This window comes from Manihot esculenta, chromosome 8 (genome assembly GCF_001659605.2).
Source record: "Manihot esculenta cultivar AM560-2 chromosome 8, M.esculenta_v8, whole genome shotgun sequence".
NCBI classification, from domain to species: Eukaryota; Viridiplantae; Streptophyta; class Magnoliopsida; order Malpighiales; family Euphorbiaceae; genus Manihot; species Manihot esculenta.
This window is the reverse complement of record NC_035168.2, coordinates 38636731-38653110: the sequence shown is the minus strand read 5'-3', so window position 1 is coordinate 38653110 and position 16380 is coordinate 38636731. Positions and strand designations below refer to the sequence as shown.

Genomic DNA, 16380 nt, shown 5'->3' with positions numbered 1-16380 from the left:
TCTGCAGTTATTTTTCACACTCTCAGGCCATTGAGGGCGAGATAAATACTGTGAGGGTGGAGGAGATAACACCAGAGAAGAAGAAGAAGAAGAAGAGGAGCGCACGAAGCTGAGAGAAACAAACAACGTAGGTGGATTTTGAGACGAATCACCTGTGCTTCTTCAAACGCAAACACAGAGAAGAGATTACAAGAACAAACACAAACGAGAAAAAAAAAAATCTGAGAGCGAGAGAGAGTGTTGGTGGTATAATCTGGGATATAGACGATCTGGGATTGGTCTTGTTTTTGGAGACTCGGCTTGTTCTCTACATATTTTCTCAGGGATTGTTCTTCGCTTTCTTCCTTCGTTCTTCATGCAATTTTCTTACAGTAAGACATCCTCTCTCTCTCTCTCTCTCTCTCTCCCTCCTTTTACCTCTGGCGTTTCTGTAACAAGTCAATTGTTGCGAATCGCAGGCTGGACTTCCCTCCTGTTTTCGCTGTTACAGTCGTAGATCTTGAGGTTTACCTCACAATCCTTTCCGGATTCAATTTTTCTTTGCATCCCACTTTGTCATTTCTGCCAGTTTTTTATTCATCTTCTCCATAATCTCTTTTCTTTATCTTCTATTTGACCCATTTTTTAAATTATTTTCTCTGGTTTTTCACTTCTGGTTTTCTCTATCAACTCACTTTTCAAACTGGAAGTCACAATCTCTTTCATCTTTACTTCTGGGTCTTTCCAATGGAATTCATGCAAGCCCAAACCGATGTGTTACCGCAGCCCCTTTATCCGTTTTCTCTCAATTTTTGGGAGCAGATAAAACGGGATATTTCTTTCACTGATTTCATTTGTGGGGTTTCTTAATGAATAATCAAATCTTCTTTTTCTTCATTGCTCTACCTCAAATTTCTGCTAATTCTCGGATTTCACTTCTGGGTTGGTTTTTATTGGTACTTTTCTTTGTGATTGCAGGCATGGACAAAGACGAGAAAACCCAGATAGCAAATAAAGCATTAGAGTCAGATTTTTTCTTGCAGTGGGGGAATAAAAAGAGGCTTAGATGCGTGAGAGTACGAGGCCCTGAAATTATCTCGCAGAGATCCGATGGTGTCTTTCGCAGGAAAATCACAACTCGTATTGATAGACGCATCGTCTCTCCTGCTACTGAGAAGGAAGCGTCTCATCCTCAATCCAATCGTCTTACCAGGTTAGATTGGTGCTCAGTTTCTTTGCTTGCCTTGCCGAGGAGAGAAAGGGCCAGTTTCTGACTCGGAATATGAGGCTGTATAGTGTGGTGGTTTCTGTATTCTCTATTTTCTCGGACTCGTTTATGTTCTCTTTTTCTCAGCAACCAAATAGAGAAATTCCTCTAAAAAATGAGGTTGGCGGAGGTTTTTATTTTTTTTTCTCTCCCTTTTTTCTTTCCTATTTGGTTGCTCAGGAAATTGAAAAAGAGAAATTGAGGTTCACTCTGTATGATTTTTGTTTTTTCAATTTTCTAATTCCGAATTGTTTTCCTTTTTCTCAGCAACCAAACAGACAGTTGAGAATTCCCCGATATAAATAGAGAAAAGGTCGGAACTTTCTTGCAATCTCCTGTTTGGTTGATGGGAAAATACAAGAAACAAGAGAATTTTTGTTTTAAAACGCATTTTAAAATGATTTTGTCGCTTTTAGATCCCAAGATGTGAACAATCAGTGGCTTAAAAATAATGGTAAAAATTGGAAATATCAACTTATGCAGATCTGTGTGGTACAGGAATTCTGAGGCAGCAACACTCCGGTCTAGTATGACTGAGAACCGGAAATCGGCATCACCGGAAAAAGAAGACAGGTATTACACTACAAGAGGTTCAATGGGTGTGGATGAGAATGGGAAGGTTTCAATTGATGGTAACAATGGAGAGGACAAAGGACACGTTTGGCCAAAGCTATATATCACACTGTCAAGCAAAGAAAAAGAGGAGGATTTTATGGCTATGAAAGGTTGTAAGCTTCCTCAACGGCCTAAAAAGAGAGCCAAGATTATCCAAAGAAGCTTACTTGTAAGTCTCTGATAAGTGCCTTCTTTTTATATGTATTTTTTGATATTCCTCTTCTTCTCTCGAGAAAATTTTGTATAAGAACTTCTTTGGGTGGGGAAGGAAGAAGTGGAGATTTTTTTGATTTGGGTTTGTTGGAAATTGGAATATGTACGTATATATATGTATATATATATATATATATATATACATATGTCATGCCTTGTTGGGTTTTAATTTTTTTTTTTCAATTATTTTTTGGTGGGTGACAGTTGGTGAGCCCTGGGGCTTGGTTGACTGATATGTGCCAAGAGAGGTATGAGGTGAGGGAGAAGAAGAGCACTAAGAAGGTATTTTAAGTTTATTTTCTTTTAGATCTGAAGTTTTCTTTATTTATTTTTTTTTTTTTGCAAGGGAAAAAAATTTGAAGTTCTCTCTTTAAGTGTCACTTGTTTAAAGCTTTTTTCTTGGTATGTGATTCAGAGACCCAGAGGACTGAAGGCCATGGGAAGCATGGAAAGTGATTCAGAATGAGAGATTGTCACATTAAAGCAAAAGCAGCAGCGGCAGAGACTTTTTATCTTTAGAAATTTTTGGAATTTTTGCTTGGAGATGATGATAATGTGTTTGATAGAATGGGAAAAGAGAGGGTAGCAAGAATTAAGAAAGAAGTCTCTGCTTTGTTTGTTCGTTTGTTGTTTGTACAGTTCTAAGCTTCATTTTTATCAATGAGAAAATAATTCTTTTTCTCATTTACCATTTGCTTCATTCTTAAGTATATATATATATATATATTAATTTATGATTTCTCTCTCTGGGGAAATAGCAATGCAGTAATCTGATCATCTACTCCCCTGCTTGCAGCCTTAATTCCAGCGAATTGCACCCTAAGATGCCTCGCATATTTTAATATAGAGAACCACATTTAATATGGTCAAAATTTGTCAAATAAGATGGCTTGGCTTGGACTCATTATGCAGGTGATACCTATAAATGAAACTCCCACAGCAGCTCTGCCTATGACTGTAATCATGTCAGACTCAGCAGTCAGCGTGCAACAGTAAGCGTGCAAAATCTACAAGGGGAATCCTATATCCAATGAAATATAATTACCCAACGGAGCTGATTATTAGCTTGTGATTTGCCCTTTGCAAGTGAAAAATAGACAGATTTCGCGACTGCTAATTAAATATTTTATGCGACTAATTAGCAAAATGATCATCCGATTACAATTGTCTTTTTCCCATTTGCTTAAAATAGAACCAACTGCGAAGTACAAATCCAGATCTCTCACATTACTAGCTCCCTTTATTCCAAATCCAATGGGGGATTCAATATGTTCTCACCATTGAAAAAAGAAACATGCATTATTATTCTGGTTTTTACATATCCTTGCATCAGTTTGCAATTGACTACACCCCTTTGGTAGCCAAGTATGCTGTCCAATAGTATGTAACTATGTATGAAGAAGCCGCCAACACCCAGGTGATTGTTTAGTTTTCAGTACGTGTTTTGTTTGCTTTACAGAATTTTAGTCATTCACATCAACTATCAACTAGGCTGCGATTGAAATGCGCTGCAGAATCCTACACAGACAAACGAGATGATAAGACGCATTGGATACTTTAATAGTAGCCAGAAAGAACCAGAATCAGGAATATGCTATTTGATATTGAAGCCAAGCACAAGAACACAATTCAAAAGAAAAAAAAAAACTCGGAACACAATTCAGAAATCAAGGGGCATGAGAACAAGAATATCATGATGGAATTCTAGCAAAAAAAGAAGAAAAAAAACGTTCAATTCATTTCTATTTTGCTCCATGCAATAAAATTAAGTTCAAAGTTCTGAACATGAAAAGACAAAAGTGTGCAGAAACTGTCGGATCTGATCTCCCCTCTTCCCATAAAAGATGGGGTAAAAAAAGGAAGGGGAAAACTCTTAATACTTGAAAAAACATAATGGTTAAAGTGAGACTGAGAAGGTCAAACATGAGCGCATGGTTTGCTTATAACGTATGCAGCTCAAGTCCAGCAAAATAGTAAAACAGCACCACATTGCAAGATTATATGGATAAGCACAGACCTCTTTGTTCCCTTTTCTGCGTGGTATCAATTAGCTTGAAAGTTGAGACTTAGCAGCTTGAAGCATTTCCACAATTAGAGTCTTCACATCCCTAAAAGTAAAAAGATAAAATTGCTAATTAGAATAAAAAAAAATCAAAGTCAAATAATGCAGTCAAATGGGAAGCAGAAGAACCACTGAGTTGCAATATAAAACCAGAGTACATGACAGTGGCTCAATATTCAATGGAAACCTGTAGGCCCATGGCAGAAAGGCCTGTATATTTTTTATGGCCAAGGATTTCAATTATGGCAGGATTTCATATATAGAATCCCATCATTTAATTCCTGATATAAGCAACTCCTCAAATTAATTTCAGCAATGTGGGCAAAAAGTTAAAACTTTTCATCAAAACTAAGATGAGAACCTAGCACCAGCTGTTGTATGACAAAGGAACAGCAAAAGTGGAAGGCAAAAGAGTAGAATGAACAATATATATGAATTTTTTGCATAAGAGAATTATATAACTCCTATAAGACACCAAATGCATGGTTAAGGCATCTCACTTTCTCTCTTCAGCACGTCTAGAAAAAGGAATCCGAAGCTTGTAAGCATTTCCTTGATAAACAGCCTAGAAGAAGAAATATGAGGTCAAAACGTTAATCCAAGGGGAAGAGGAACAGTTAATTTTTAGCTCAGCAAAAGTGTCAATAATGAAGTACTAGTGAAATGAAACAGTTCTGAAAGAAGTCTTTGTCAAATTAAGCCCCCATTAAAGAAGAAAATAGATAAACTGGAAGCAAAAATAAAAAAAAATTTGGAGAACTAGTAATTTAGGCACACAAAGTGAGATGGTTAAGTATTGGCAGTACCTTAACATTGAATCCAAGACTATCAATGTCTAGTATGTGGGCAGAGTCGACCTAAAGAAAAACAGCAAGTCACTCTTCATATAGTAGATGGTTTCCTAGATAATAAATAAATATAAATTGGTAATACACCAGTTACCGCAAGTGATGTTGAATGTTGCACAATGAGCCTTGTATCTTCAGCATGATCTCTATTCATATGAGACTGATAAAAGCCAATAAGTCAAAAAGCAGTCTGGCGAAGAAAAGTTACAACACATACAGCATGCAGGCATATACCATACAAGGAGAACATACTGCAACAGGTTTGGAAAACCGAGCTATTGGATCAATTTTAGCAGCTTGATACTCTTCTTTGCTAAACTCTGCAACATTTAAAATAACAAATATGAAATGGGAATTTGGTGCAAAAGGGTGGAACAAAACAATTAAACTAAACTAGGAGCCATTCAGAAAAAAAAAAAAAAAATCTTTAAGTGCAGAAGCAAAAGTGTTGGTGATTTTCTTAGCTGAGTGACCTTAAGACTGTCAAAAGTCACTCTCAACAATGCACATGTAAAAAATTTTGGACTAGAATTCAGTGGGAAAAAAAAAACAGAATAACACAAAACTCCTGATCCCAGCAACGCAGTTGCAACTCCCAACACATATCGCACAACATTTGGTTCAATACGAATGAATTGGAAGTCGCCAAAGTTGACCTTCATATTGTATGTGTTCATTTAGTTTGGACCTTGATGTTTAGCAATGGTGTTGGTGACCAAAAAAAAAGAGAGCATGTTGGATATGGGGGAAACAAGTTACCCAGAATGCATTGGGATGCTTTGTCAGAAATGCACTTCGAATGGTAGTTATATCTTTCTCAGAAACCTAAGTAATTCATCAAACAAGAATTTTTAAGTTTATATCAACCCACATCACTATGGCAAAAAGGAAAAATTTCAAGCTGAACCACATGCCAAAACAATGAGTTTAAGATAATATCTATACAGGAAATGGGGACAAAAATGACTTAAAGAAGCAGCATCACCATGTAGGGTGATTACCAAATCAGTCCTATCCTCCAGATCTCTAGCAACAAGCAATGAGCATTTGGAATTAACTAAGAGATCCTGTGAAAAGCAAGTTTCAGATAGTCGTAGGATTGTAAAAGACTAATTTTCCTATAAAAAAAATGCTAAAATAACAACAATGTCTTGCTCAATTATGCAAGAGAAAAAAAAGGGGAAAATAGATAAACAAACAGAATTTGGCAAAGACAATTAAGTTTAATCTAGCATCTCCATAATCCACATGGAATGAACTATCAAGGAATAAGTTAACAGATATGAGCAACCAAACCTATATATTAATCAATCTTATTTATTAGACTTTTATTATTAAAAGCATTCACCAAAGTTCATCTTATTATAACAGTTGTCAGCTCCTCACGAAACCTTAGAAAAGCAAACATGGATAAATTTTCTCAATATAAAGTATCCAAACGAGTCACTTTCGTTATATTTCATTAATGTGGATGGCTGGATGTAAACAATGGAATGGCTATTCATTTCTATAATTGATGAATGATTTGCCAAGTTGGACACATGAAAGGAGTATGGAGGTTAAGAAGCAAACCTGTGCATGAGTTGCCAAGCTGCTAACTGCCAACATTGGAGATCCATCAATATCACATGTAAAATCAACCACTAAACCTGATGGATAACCCTCGACCTTCTGTTCATCAACAGCAACTGATGTTAGTTGGTTAACAGTTAAAAGTAGTTCAAGCAAAGCAAGCCATAATCAAGTATAAACCGGCCTGCAAACTAAAACACCCATCGATACCCACAACCCTTCCCCAAATGGCCAGAAAAAAAAAAAAGAAAACAAAAGATGGATCTTTTGACAGTCCAACAATGCCGATCTCTTGACATTCATGTTGGCTTTCATTTTGGGATATTCACGATCGTTTCAATAAAAAAATAGCCAATTATATGTGATTTTCCACTTTCAGCAATGCTTTAAAATAATTGGGAAAAAAAACTTTGGCCTAAATTTGGCCTTTTATATTGACTATTGTTGCATCCACCACCAAATAGGTTTAGCAATTCATTAACACTGACCTTCCTTTTCGATACATCCAAAAGAAATCAACACTAAACCTTTAACTCCTGTCACACAAGAACTAATGGACTGAAATGTGATCGCCATCCTTCAACCATGTAAAAAATAATTTTAATTCCATTATTTCTCTTCTGATGAATGAGTTGAAATCTGTAACCATATGAACAAACCTGAGAAAAAGTTGAAAGCATGCCACGGACACTGATAAAGCACAGTTCTAATTTCCTCAACGGGAGGAAGTCGAGCTGCCTTTTCCTATAATCACACAAACATGTGTTCACATCACATTTGACTATAACTATTAACAGAGATATTAATACTAATTTCTTAAGCATTTATGAGGAAAGAGAACCTACCTGGTGAGTTTGGATCAACTGAAACACATTGGCATCAGTATTCAGATCCCCAGGTGACACAGTCTGATGAACAAATACAATTCACAGTTGAAAACCCTTTAGTTTAATTAATCAATAACTTGCTAAATGTGAAGCTTAGAGCCTATACTATCAAGAAATCAATAAATCAATTTAACAAAAGCAATAGCAATATCCCACACAAATTTCCATAGCCAATCACTCAAATTGTTAAATAAAGCACAAACTTTCTTTTTATTATCAAGAAAAGATGCTTGATTAAAAATGATTACCTGAGTGGATGGCTGAGTTGCAGAGGCCATGGAAAGAGGGCGACGATGACTGAGAGAGAAGGATGAGTGGCAAAATGGTAATAAGACATGAGAAAGGCGGGTTTTGTTGACATTTACGCGGGTAAATATGGGGAATTTGCACGGCATCGCCATAGTCCTCATTCTTGCGCGCAACAAAGAGAAGAGACAACCAACCAACCAACGACAACGCCACCCAACTACCCTTTAAATATTATTTAACTTCAATTACTAATTCCACTTTTTTTTTTTAAAAAAAAATAATCTGCCAAGTTTTTGCCCTTTCTGCAAAATTTTATATCTTCTGAAGGTCTGAAAATAAAGCAAATGAATGAAGGGATGGCTCTGCTGTTGTTTTAGGTCTGGTTGAAATGAATTTGGATTTTTAAATTAATAAATTCCTGCTATATATATTTATTTTATTTCTTAAATTCGTTATACTGGTTATTTGCATCCAGGACCACAAGGAATTTGATAATACGACGCAAAAGCAAACACTTTGCAAGTTCGAGTTGTACACAAGCCACCAAACAAAAAGATACGACTTTTTAAGAAACTCAGATCTGTTCCAATTCCAATGAAATCCCATCTCTTCACATAATCAATCAACATCATTTATTTTCTCTTCTCAGAAAATTTATATTAATAACAATAAATTTTACAAATACATGAAAAAGTGATAGGTATCTTTAAAAATTTGATTCAAGAGCTTAATCAGAGTGGGAATCACCGTCGAAATCGAAATCAGAAAGATTGGCGGGATTGGGATTGTAGCAGAGATAGGTCCATAGAGATAAAGCGAGACGGCCCAAACGTTGGAGAGGGAAGCAGAAGAGCAAATTCAAGACTTGGTCGCTGCTTAGCCGCTCCGGATTGCATGCTATGTATTGGCATAGATTAGCTGATACGTTGGCTATGGTCACCACCAGATTGCTGTTCAAAACCATCTCTCCCTCTCTCTTCTTTCTCGGTTCCTTTGTTGGCTGTTTTGTTGGTTTTGGTTACGAGATGGGAAAAGTCAATTTTGGTCGCAATCGATGATGAGTTCACGCGCAGCGTTATTATTTGGGATATTGACACGAAACTTCGTCGTATTAATATGATTCGAGTGTTTAATCGGGTCTGGATTCCCCTGGCTTTGGTGATTCTTTCCTTGCCTTTGACCCAAAAGTTCCTTCCAGCTTTCCTTCTCCTCCACCTTTTCCTTTTGAGGGAATCTTCCCCCTCGTTTGTTTGGTCTAAATAAATTAGTTCCTGAAAAATAAACTTCTAAATTAAAAAAAAAAATTAATTTTTTTACATCAAATAAAAAAATAACCTTAATTTCTTAAGAAGTTAATAAAAAGTGTATACCAAATAAACATAATTTTTTCTAAAAAATTTAAAATTTTTTAATTAAATTAAACCAATAAAATAAAGCGGAATACCAATTTCAAAAATCACTTCTGATAATTTCATTAAATGACAGGGGATATATATACACATGGAGATAGCTCAGCTACTGGATCTATCTACTGAGCTATTTGTTACAATAGATTAACAAACTTGCTTCCTGCCGTTGCACACCGTTTCATCTTAATTGCTGCACACTGTTTTACAACTTTTCTTTTCTTCTCTGCTGCGCATTGTTTTGTGTCTCTTCAAAGAACCTGGTGACACCCTTAGCCAGAAGGTGTTGAAGTGGACAGGATATGAACCCCAAACAAAATGATTTGTCCGAAGAGGTTATGATTATGATAGCTCAAAGTTAGCGGACTTAATCACTGATCCTGCGCAAGTCCTTTGTCCTCCAAGTAGGACACTACTTGTCCAGCCATGGCAGATGCTGTGGGGCAGGCTCCATCTTTCTCTTTTATTTCTATCTGCATGGAAAGCAAAATCATATCCACTTCAAATTACACAGTATCATATCACAGGGTACCTAAAATATCATGTTAGTTCTCTTTCAGATGGTGACTGTCGTTTTAGAGCAATGGTCAAGTTTAAATAGTCAACACCTCGCAATTCAAAGGTAGTTCATAAGGATCATCTGTGCCAGTAAATCCTGTAATGTAATAATGAAACAGTGACTCAGAGAAAGGTCCATTTGCAGCCATCTAGAACAAATTTCATCAGTGATGTAAGGAAATACAAATAGCCATGATTCCTTCTACTCATTATTCAGAGCATCAGAAACTTAAAAATGAGAAAAGGAGTCATCATTATTTTATAGGAGGACGTGCTCTTTTTTTTTTCTTTTCTTTAGGTTAAAATGTGCAGTAATAATGCAGTTGTTACAGCTTACGTGCTGTCCTTGTCTTTTTGCATCTTTCATTTTGTGTGATGTCATTCCATCAAAACAACACTGAGTATATGCTTCGAGAGCTAACCTTTAATCTTTTCGGCTAGTGCAAGCTTGTAGAGGCCTTTAGCATCTCTGGACTCACACAATGACAGATGCATGTTCATGAAAACCTGTGAAAATACAAGCAAACTGGCATCCCATCTTGGAGAAAAAAATTTCTCATCATAATAAGAGCCATTACTGTGAAATTAGCATCTGCCAACATCGCACTGCAAACATCCCAGTCCTTTCTGTATGGTGATATCAGACTAGCAGTGCATATAAAACCAGCACCTAAAACAAACAAGTATATATATTAATGTTTAATGACAAAAAGTTACATGATAAGATCCCATATTAACCCTATTACATGTATTACAGTTGAGGTTTAGTATAAATTAGGGTTCTTGTTATCACAAATTTGGAATATTCTCTTTCTTTAAAGTACTATTTGGACAGTTGAAAACCTACAAATTATGGAACTTGTGTCTCAGTTAATAAGTTCCTACATCCACCAAATGAAAAAAAAAATAATAATCATTCTTTCTTTTTAATAAAATTTCAACATCTAATTCTACTTGGACATTTTTAACTCGAAATCTGGAAAACAGAGAACAATGCAAGTTTATAATTTAAAATTCTGGAACACATCCAAGATTTGGGTGTGCTGCAATAGAAATTTAGAAAACTAATGGACTGATGAGCCATGTCAGCTTCTGACCGGCACTGTGTAATAGACAGTCAAAGCTGCCTCCAGAGAATCTCCATGAATGAGTCTGACACACACAAAGCGTATAACACTTGGATCAGCTAAAAGAAATGAACAAGCCCACAAATAAACCTGGTTGAATGATAACTTCAAACTAATTTACTCATTTATTTAAGAAAACCTTCCAAATTATTACAACTTTGGAGTCGAATCAGTACTATCATCACCCTCTCTTCTCAGTTTATTGTAAGCCACATCCATCAGAAAGCTAGATGCAGCTACCATTACATATGACATATACAAACAACGTTTAATCTCAATGTGTAAGTTTGACCATGAAGCAGCCATTATTATGAAATTAAGTTTCATAGCCAAATATCCAGTAAGATATTTGTTTCTAAATAAAATCATACTAACTCTGCGAATATTTCAGTTAGATCTCCAGCACTGAAACCCAGACCTTTGTTCAGTCCATGGCAAAGGTTATCTCCATCAAGAACATAGGAAAGCTTCCCCCTAGAGTGCAATTCTGTGCTTAGAGAGCACTCCAGTGTGCTTTTCCCTGAAAAAGTTATTAGAGAACATGTCAGTGTTCTTAATTTTTGTGGATTGCAAACTGAGGATGAGTTCAGAAAAGCAATTTATTTGAGCAAAATGCCACTACATTATGCAAGCATTTGTCAAGGTAGGGATTCACAACTCTACATTCTGTTTGGTGCCTAAGATGTTAAGTATTTCTTCTGAATCACCCTCCCCTCCTTTATTGGACAAAGTCTTTTGGCTGCTCCAGTATGCAAATACCTTTAACTTCTATTTCCAGCCGATAAGACACATTTGTAACACCAGAGGTTGTAGATTCAGATTCTTATTTTTATTCATTGGTCATGACATCTATATTCTAGGAAAGAAGGAGCAAGCACAGGCCACAGAAACAGGCATCCAATTCAGCAATCCACAAGGTTCAACTCTCTTTTACAGACTCGAAGCATTAAGAACACCAAAATCATATACTTCAGATCATTTGGCTCCCCATGTATAACAAATTAATACTTACTTGGTAGACTCAGATTCGAAACTGTTAAATTTAGACGAGGCCTAACTCACCCAAAATCTAGTTCAAGAGGGAGGAGTGCCTATAGCTCATATAAGGGCCACATTTCCCATTTCTACAACCGATGTGAGATTCAACACACCCGTCACACCCATAATTTTTATTGGTGCGTGGGCACATTTATGGAGCGTCCGATATCAGATAGATAGGAGACTCTAATACCATGTTAAATTTGGTCAGGCCTAACTCACTCCAAGAGTTAGTTCAAGGGAAAGAAGTGCCTATACACCTTATGACGTGCCCCTCATATATAGAGAAAGGAAAGCATAAGTAATCCATGATAGTTAATTTTGAGAAAAACCAAGTTTTCAAAGCATTCACAACAAAATTTCATCATATGAATCCAAATATCTCTCACAGTTAAATAAATCGAAATCGCCCATGAAAGCATTACATATAACCATGATCTAAATGCCCATAGAACGAATTCTAGTGATACTAAACACAACCCTTTTACCGTTTCATGGAGTTGAGCAGGATCCAACGTCCCAATTCAAGAAAGCCATCATTATCATTGAAAGTAGTGATCACAAATTTAAATTGGACAACAGAAAAATGCAAGCCAAAAAGGTGATACTCATCCAAGCAAAGCAATTAGAACATAATCAGACGGCACATATCACAAGAAACCAACCCCAGAAGACACAGGAAGAAGAGTAAGAGACAAAATACCTGAGAGAAGATTGAAACATAAGCGCAATTCAACTTGAGAAAGAGAGAAAAAGAAGCATACTTTTTTAATATTAATATATTAAAAATAATAAAATATATTATAAAAAATTTTAACAATGAATAAATATATACGATGTTACTAAGTAATTTTTATACGTCTAATTATAATATAATATTAATTTTATGATATTAAAATTATATAATATTTATAATTTTTTATTTAAATATTAATAATAAGATATATTAAACATTAATATATTAAAAATTACTAAAAAATATTTATTATTATAAAAAATATAATATAAAAAATATTATTAATTAATATAATATAAATATATTATTATAATATAGGCGCAGACCACGATTAAAGTGTGGTTGTTATTGTGAATCGATATCTTAAAAAATGTCTGACACTTTTTTGAAAATTGATGACTTGATGTGTGTAAACGCATTAAAAATTAAGTCTGACCATTATGTTATATAAGTGATCAAAATTTTAAATTTTTAAATATATTTTTTTTAATTTTAAATTAATAAATTTTTTTCTTTCAGATTCTAAATTGATAAAAAAAATCATAATACATTTATTGAATACTTAGAAATAAATTAAATTTTATATCTACACCATTTATTATGAAAATGATAAATAGGTTGACAAAAAAAAGGACAAATAAGTAATTCAATGCAGAGTAATCCGTCCTTTTTATCATTTTAAAAAGTGAAAATCCTGATGATTTTATTTAATTATTTTTTATTATTACAATTATTATCCATAATTATTTATTGTACATATTTTACGGAAACTTGGCATTTTTATAATATTTATATCATTAATAATATTTCTAAAATTATGAAAATATGAACTTATGTTAGAGTAATATAATTTTAAAAAAGAAAAATGTGTGCATAGATGGTCAAACACACATTTAGCAGAAATAAGATTTTAAAAAAAAAGTATTCATTGGTTTGATTACAAACAGAGAAGATCAAATTCTAGCAGCTCTTCAATTTCTCATCTCCTTCAGATTCCTCCACAGGTACTTTCCGCTGGCCATGTCCACGAATAACCAGAATCCATTTTGAATCGTCTGGATCAATTAAATTGCAATCAATTTCACATAAACAAACAACTCAACAAAAATAACACAAGGGAATAAATCTATACCTTCTTTACATCGAATTCTTGTTTATCATTCAATGTTGTCCGTTCAACCGCTGAATCAACAGGATTTATTCCTTCAATCTCCGGCGATGACCGTACCGTCCTCCATGCAAAGTATCCAGCCAAAACCGCCGAGAAAAAAACCAAGATAAACCTCAGAGGACACATGTTCTTGTAGAACTCTTGGTGTTTTATCCCACGGCCACAACAATCAAGAAACACACGAAGCAGGGTTGGTGGCGGTGAACTGTCGGCTGCTTTGCAGTAATGCTAGATTTGGTGATGGCCAACAAATTAAGACGGCTCAAATAGAACGACAGCCTTAACTGATTTTTGAGGTGACAAGAAGGCTGTTTGTAAGAGAAATTATATAATGCCTAGAGTTCCTAGGTGGTATGGGATTTCCTATTGTTCCAGTAATCCATGTGATCTGGTCATAGAAGTTTCTGATGAATGGCTGGCTTTACAAAGTCAAAATGGCAGATACACCTACTCTACATTTGGATAGACATTGTCAATTTATTTTATTGATTAGATGGTGGGGGATGGGATGGCCACTTCTTATTAACAATATTTAAATAAAATGATGCTTGACAAAGCTTCAGCCAATTAGAAATTTCTTTTTAGTATAAACTATTCAAGAAACTAAGGGAAACATGTTCTAAGGTGTACTGAGAATTTGCAAGTTTTTGATCCATAGTGTTCAGCCTTATCCATTTACACTTCTGGGCCAGTGGACTGTACAATCAGCTTTAGATAATTGCTGTCACAGGCTCACAGCCCACAAAAATTTGTAGCATAAACTTTTCAGAAAGTAAACAACGTACTCTGGAAATTGATATTTCCCGTGGGATTATCTCTGATACTGGGGTACAACAACAGAAATAATCTAAAAAACAAAAATAAAAATAAAAATTATGTGTTTTCGATCTCATCACACGATTTACAGAAACCAATGTCAAGAATCAATGCTCTCCACGTCCTCCGCCGCCGCCGCTCTTACGTCTTGTCGTTTCCTACATTCGGAGTAAAAAACTGTAGTAACGGCAAACCCCCAAATCACCACCACCCCATAGATACCAACTAGCCACGCCTTCTTCCACCCTTCCGCCTCCGTCCCCGTCCGTTTCGATTCCTCCGCCGAAACGTCAGTTTCCATTATCAAACTCTCCAGTCTCCACCCGATTCCACCCGTCATCACCGCCAATAATCCAGACAATACCCATCCACAAATCCTCCTTCCTTCCATCAAACGCGACGCGATCCAAATCGCATCCCACCCATATCTCCTCTCCACAATCGAAACTACCAGCCCTAATCCTAAAACAGATATTATGTATAATTCTACCCCCAATCCAATAAGCCGTATTACGAATCTCAATCCGGGACTAGAGCTCCCAATCATGGCCCCAAGCGTGTATGGTACGCTGGAGTACAATAACAGAATAGCATAGATGCATATTGATGTAACCAACGGCCTCGTCCACGTCGACTTGACAGCGGCAAAAGCAGTTTTAAGGCTTGTGGGTCTTCTGGTGTAGGAGGATTCGGTGGAGACGACTAACGTAACGGCGGCGATTAGAGAGAACAAGTAAGAGGGTAAGAGGTAGATGAGTTTAAGGTGGAGGAGAGAGATCGCAACCTCGCGTGATTCTCTCCAGAACTGGCGAGTTTCGAAGCGGGTAGAGGCACGAGAGGCGACAAATTCAAGGCGGAAAATTTCTGACTTGATCGGGTAGGAGGAGAGAGAGAGCGAGACATTGAGAAAAGAGAGAGGGAGAGCGAGAAGAACATAAATTAAAGAGAAAAGGCGTTTGTTTCTTGCTAAAATCTTGAAGGATTCCCAGAGGATTTTCAGACAAGAAGAAGAATGGGATGATTTTTGATCGATCGAAATGGAAACAGGGGAGACTCGTTCGGACATTTTCCTTTGACAGGGAAGAGGATTGGATTTGGACGCTGCAGGCACAGGCTTCTTCCGATGTTGCAATTGAATTTTGAATTTACAGAAATGCCCCTATTGTACTGATTTGGTGAGGGGCCGGCAGAGGCGTAATGAAATTTCAAAAGGAAAGTTACGGATAAGTCCTTGAACTATTGGTTAAAATTCATTAGAGTTCCTAATATTAGACTATGACTCCTGTCTTTTTGTCATTTTATTCTTTCATCAGGGAATGTGACGCAAAAGTCCAGGAAGGCCTGTGCTATTTATAGGCTTTTTCTTTTTTCTTTTTCTTTTAAATGATAACTCCAAGTGTATGATCCATGATAGAGTCCAAATTATATTATTGGGCTTGTGGTTAATTACAGTGAAAGAACCGTGTCCTTATCAACAATAAAACTGATTTTATTTCTAACATGAGGTCGCTGGCTGAAATAGAATGTTTTTCAAGTGTTTGTTTTTTTTATTGGTGAGTTAATGTATGTAAAGGTTTCTATAGAGAGTCTCTTTAGAGAATAAATAACTCAAATATTGCCATTTTTTCTTAATAAGGTTAAATTAATGGTCAACTATATACTCCAAATAAGAAAAGGAATCTGCAATTGCACAAAATCTATAATAGAGTTTATGCAAGAAAATGTGTAGATCTGACATGGATTTCCATCAAAGAATCTCTCTCTAGTGGCAGTCATGTGTGTTTTGTTCCTCTTGTGTAAATCCATGTTGGCCCCATTGTATTCCTCTTACTGTTG

General features: G+C 35.8%; 3 protein-coding genes and 1 pseudogene across 6 annotated transcripts; 1 reads left to right on the top strand and 3 right to left on the bottom strand.

Moving 5' to 3' along the window:
• The first annotated feature begins 61 nt into the window (after positions 1–61).
• LOC110620800 lies at positions 62–2762 on the top strand. Of its 3 annotated transcripts, XM_021764677.2 has the most exons (5): positions 62–371; positions 958–1192; positions 1745–2030; positions 2279–2356; positions 2490–2762. In XM_021764677.2, exons 1-5 carry the CDS (start codon positions 356–358, stop codon positions 2538–2540), a joined length of 666 nt encoding a protein of 221 aa, XP_021620369.1. In that variant the 5' UTR covers positions 62–355; the 3' UTR covers positions 2541–2762. The 3 variants fall into 3 exon arrangements, with proteins under 3 accessions (XP_021620369.1, XP_021620371.1, XP_021620370.1); XM_021764679.2 differs by lacking the exon at positions 2279–2356; XM_021764678.2 differs by lacking the exon at positions 2279–2356 and having other exon boundaries at positions 2421–2762.
• Positions 2763–3161: 399 nt separating this feature from the next.
• Positions 3162–8947, bottom strand: LOC110620802 (annotated as a pseudogene).
• A 192-nt stretch (positions 8948–9139) lies between these two features.
• Positions 9140–12553, bottom strand: LOC122724396 (adenylyl-sulfate kinase 3-like). The gene is made up of 6 exons (XM_043959221.1): positions 12525–12553; positions 11202–11303; positions 10235–10326; positions 10079–10163; positions 9707–9753; positions 9140–9571 (listed from the first exon to the last, which is right to left on the bottom strand). The coding sequence occupies exons 3-6, from the start codon at positions 10256–10258 to the stop codon at positions 9470–9472; spliced, it is 258 nt and encodes an 85-aa protein (XP_043815156.1). The 5' UTR covers positions 10259–10326; positions 11202–11303; positions 12525–12553; the 3' UTR covers positions 9140–9469.
• An 822-nt stretch (positions 12554–13375) lies between these two features.
• On the bottom strand, positions 13376–15840 carry LOC122724395. Of its 2 annotated transcripts, none has more exons than XR_006351755.1 (2): positions 13690–15833; positions 13376–13612 (listed from the first exon to the last, which is right to left on the bottom strand). XR_006351755.1 is itself a non-coding variant. In XM_043959220.1 (2 exons), the coding sequence occupies exons 1-2, from the start codon at positions 13852–13854 to the stop codon at positions 13529–13531; spliced, it is 249 nt and encodes an 82-aa protein (XP_043815155.1). In that variant the 5' UTR covers positions 13855–15840; the 3' UTR covers positions 13376–13528. The 2 variants fall into 2 exon arrangements, 1 of the variants encoding a protein (XP_043815155.1); XM_043959220.1 differs by having other exon boundaries at positions 13690–15840.
• Positions 15841–16380: the final 540 nt, after the last annotated feature.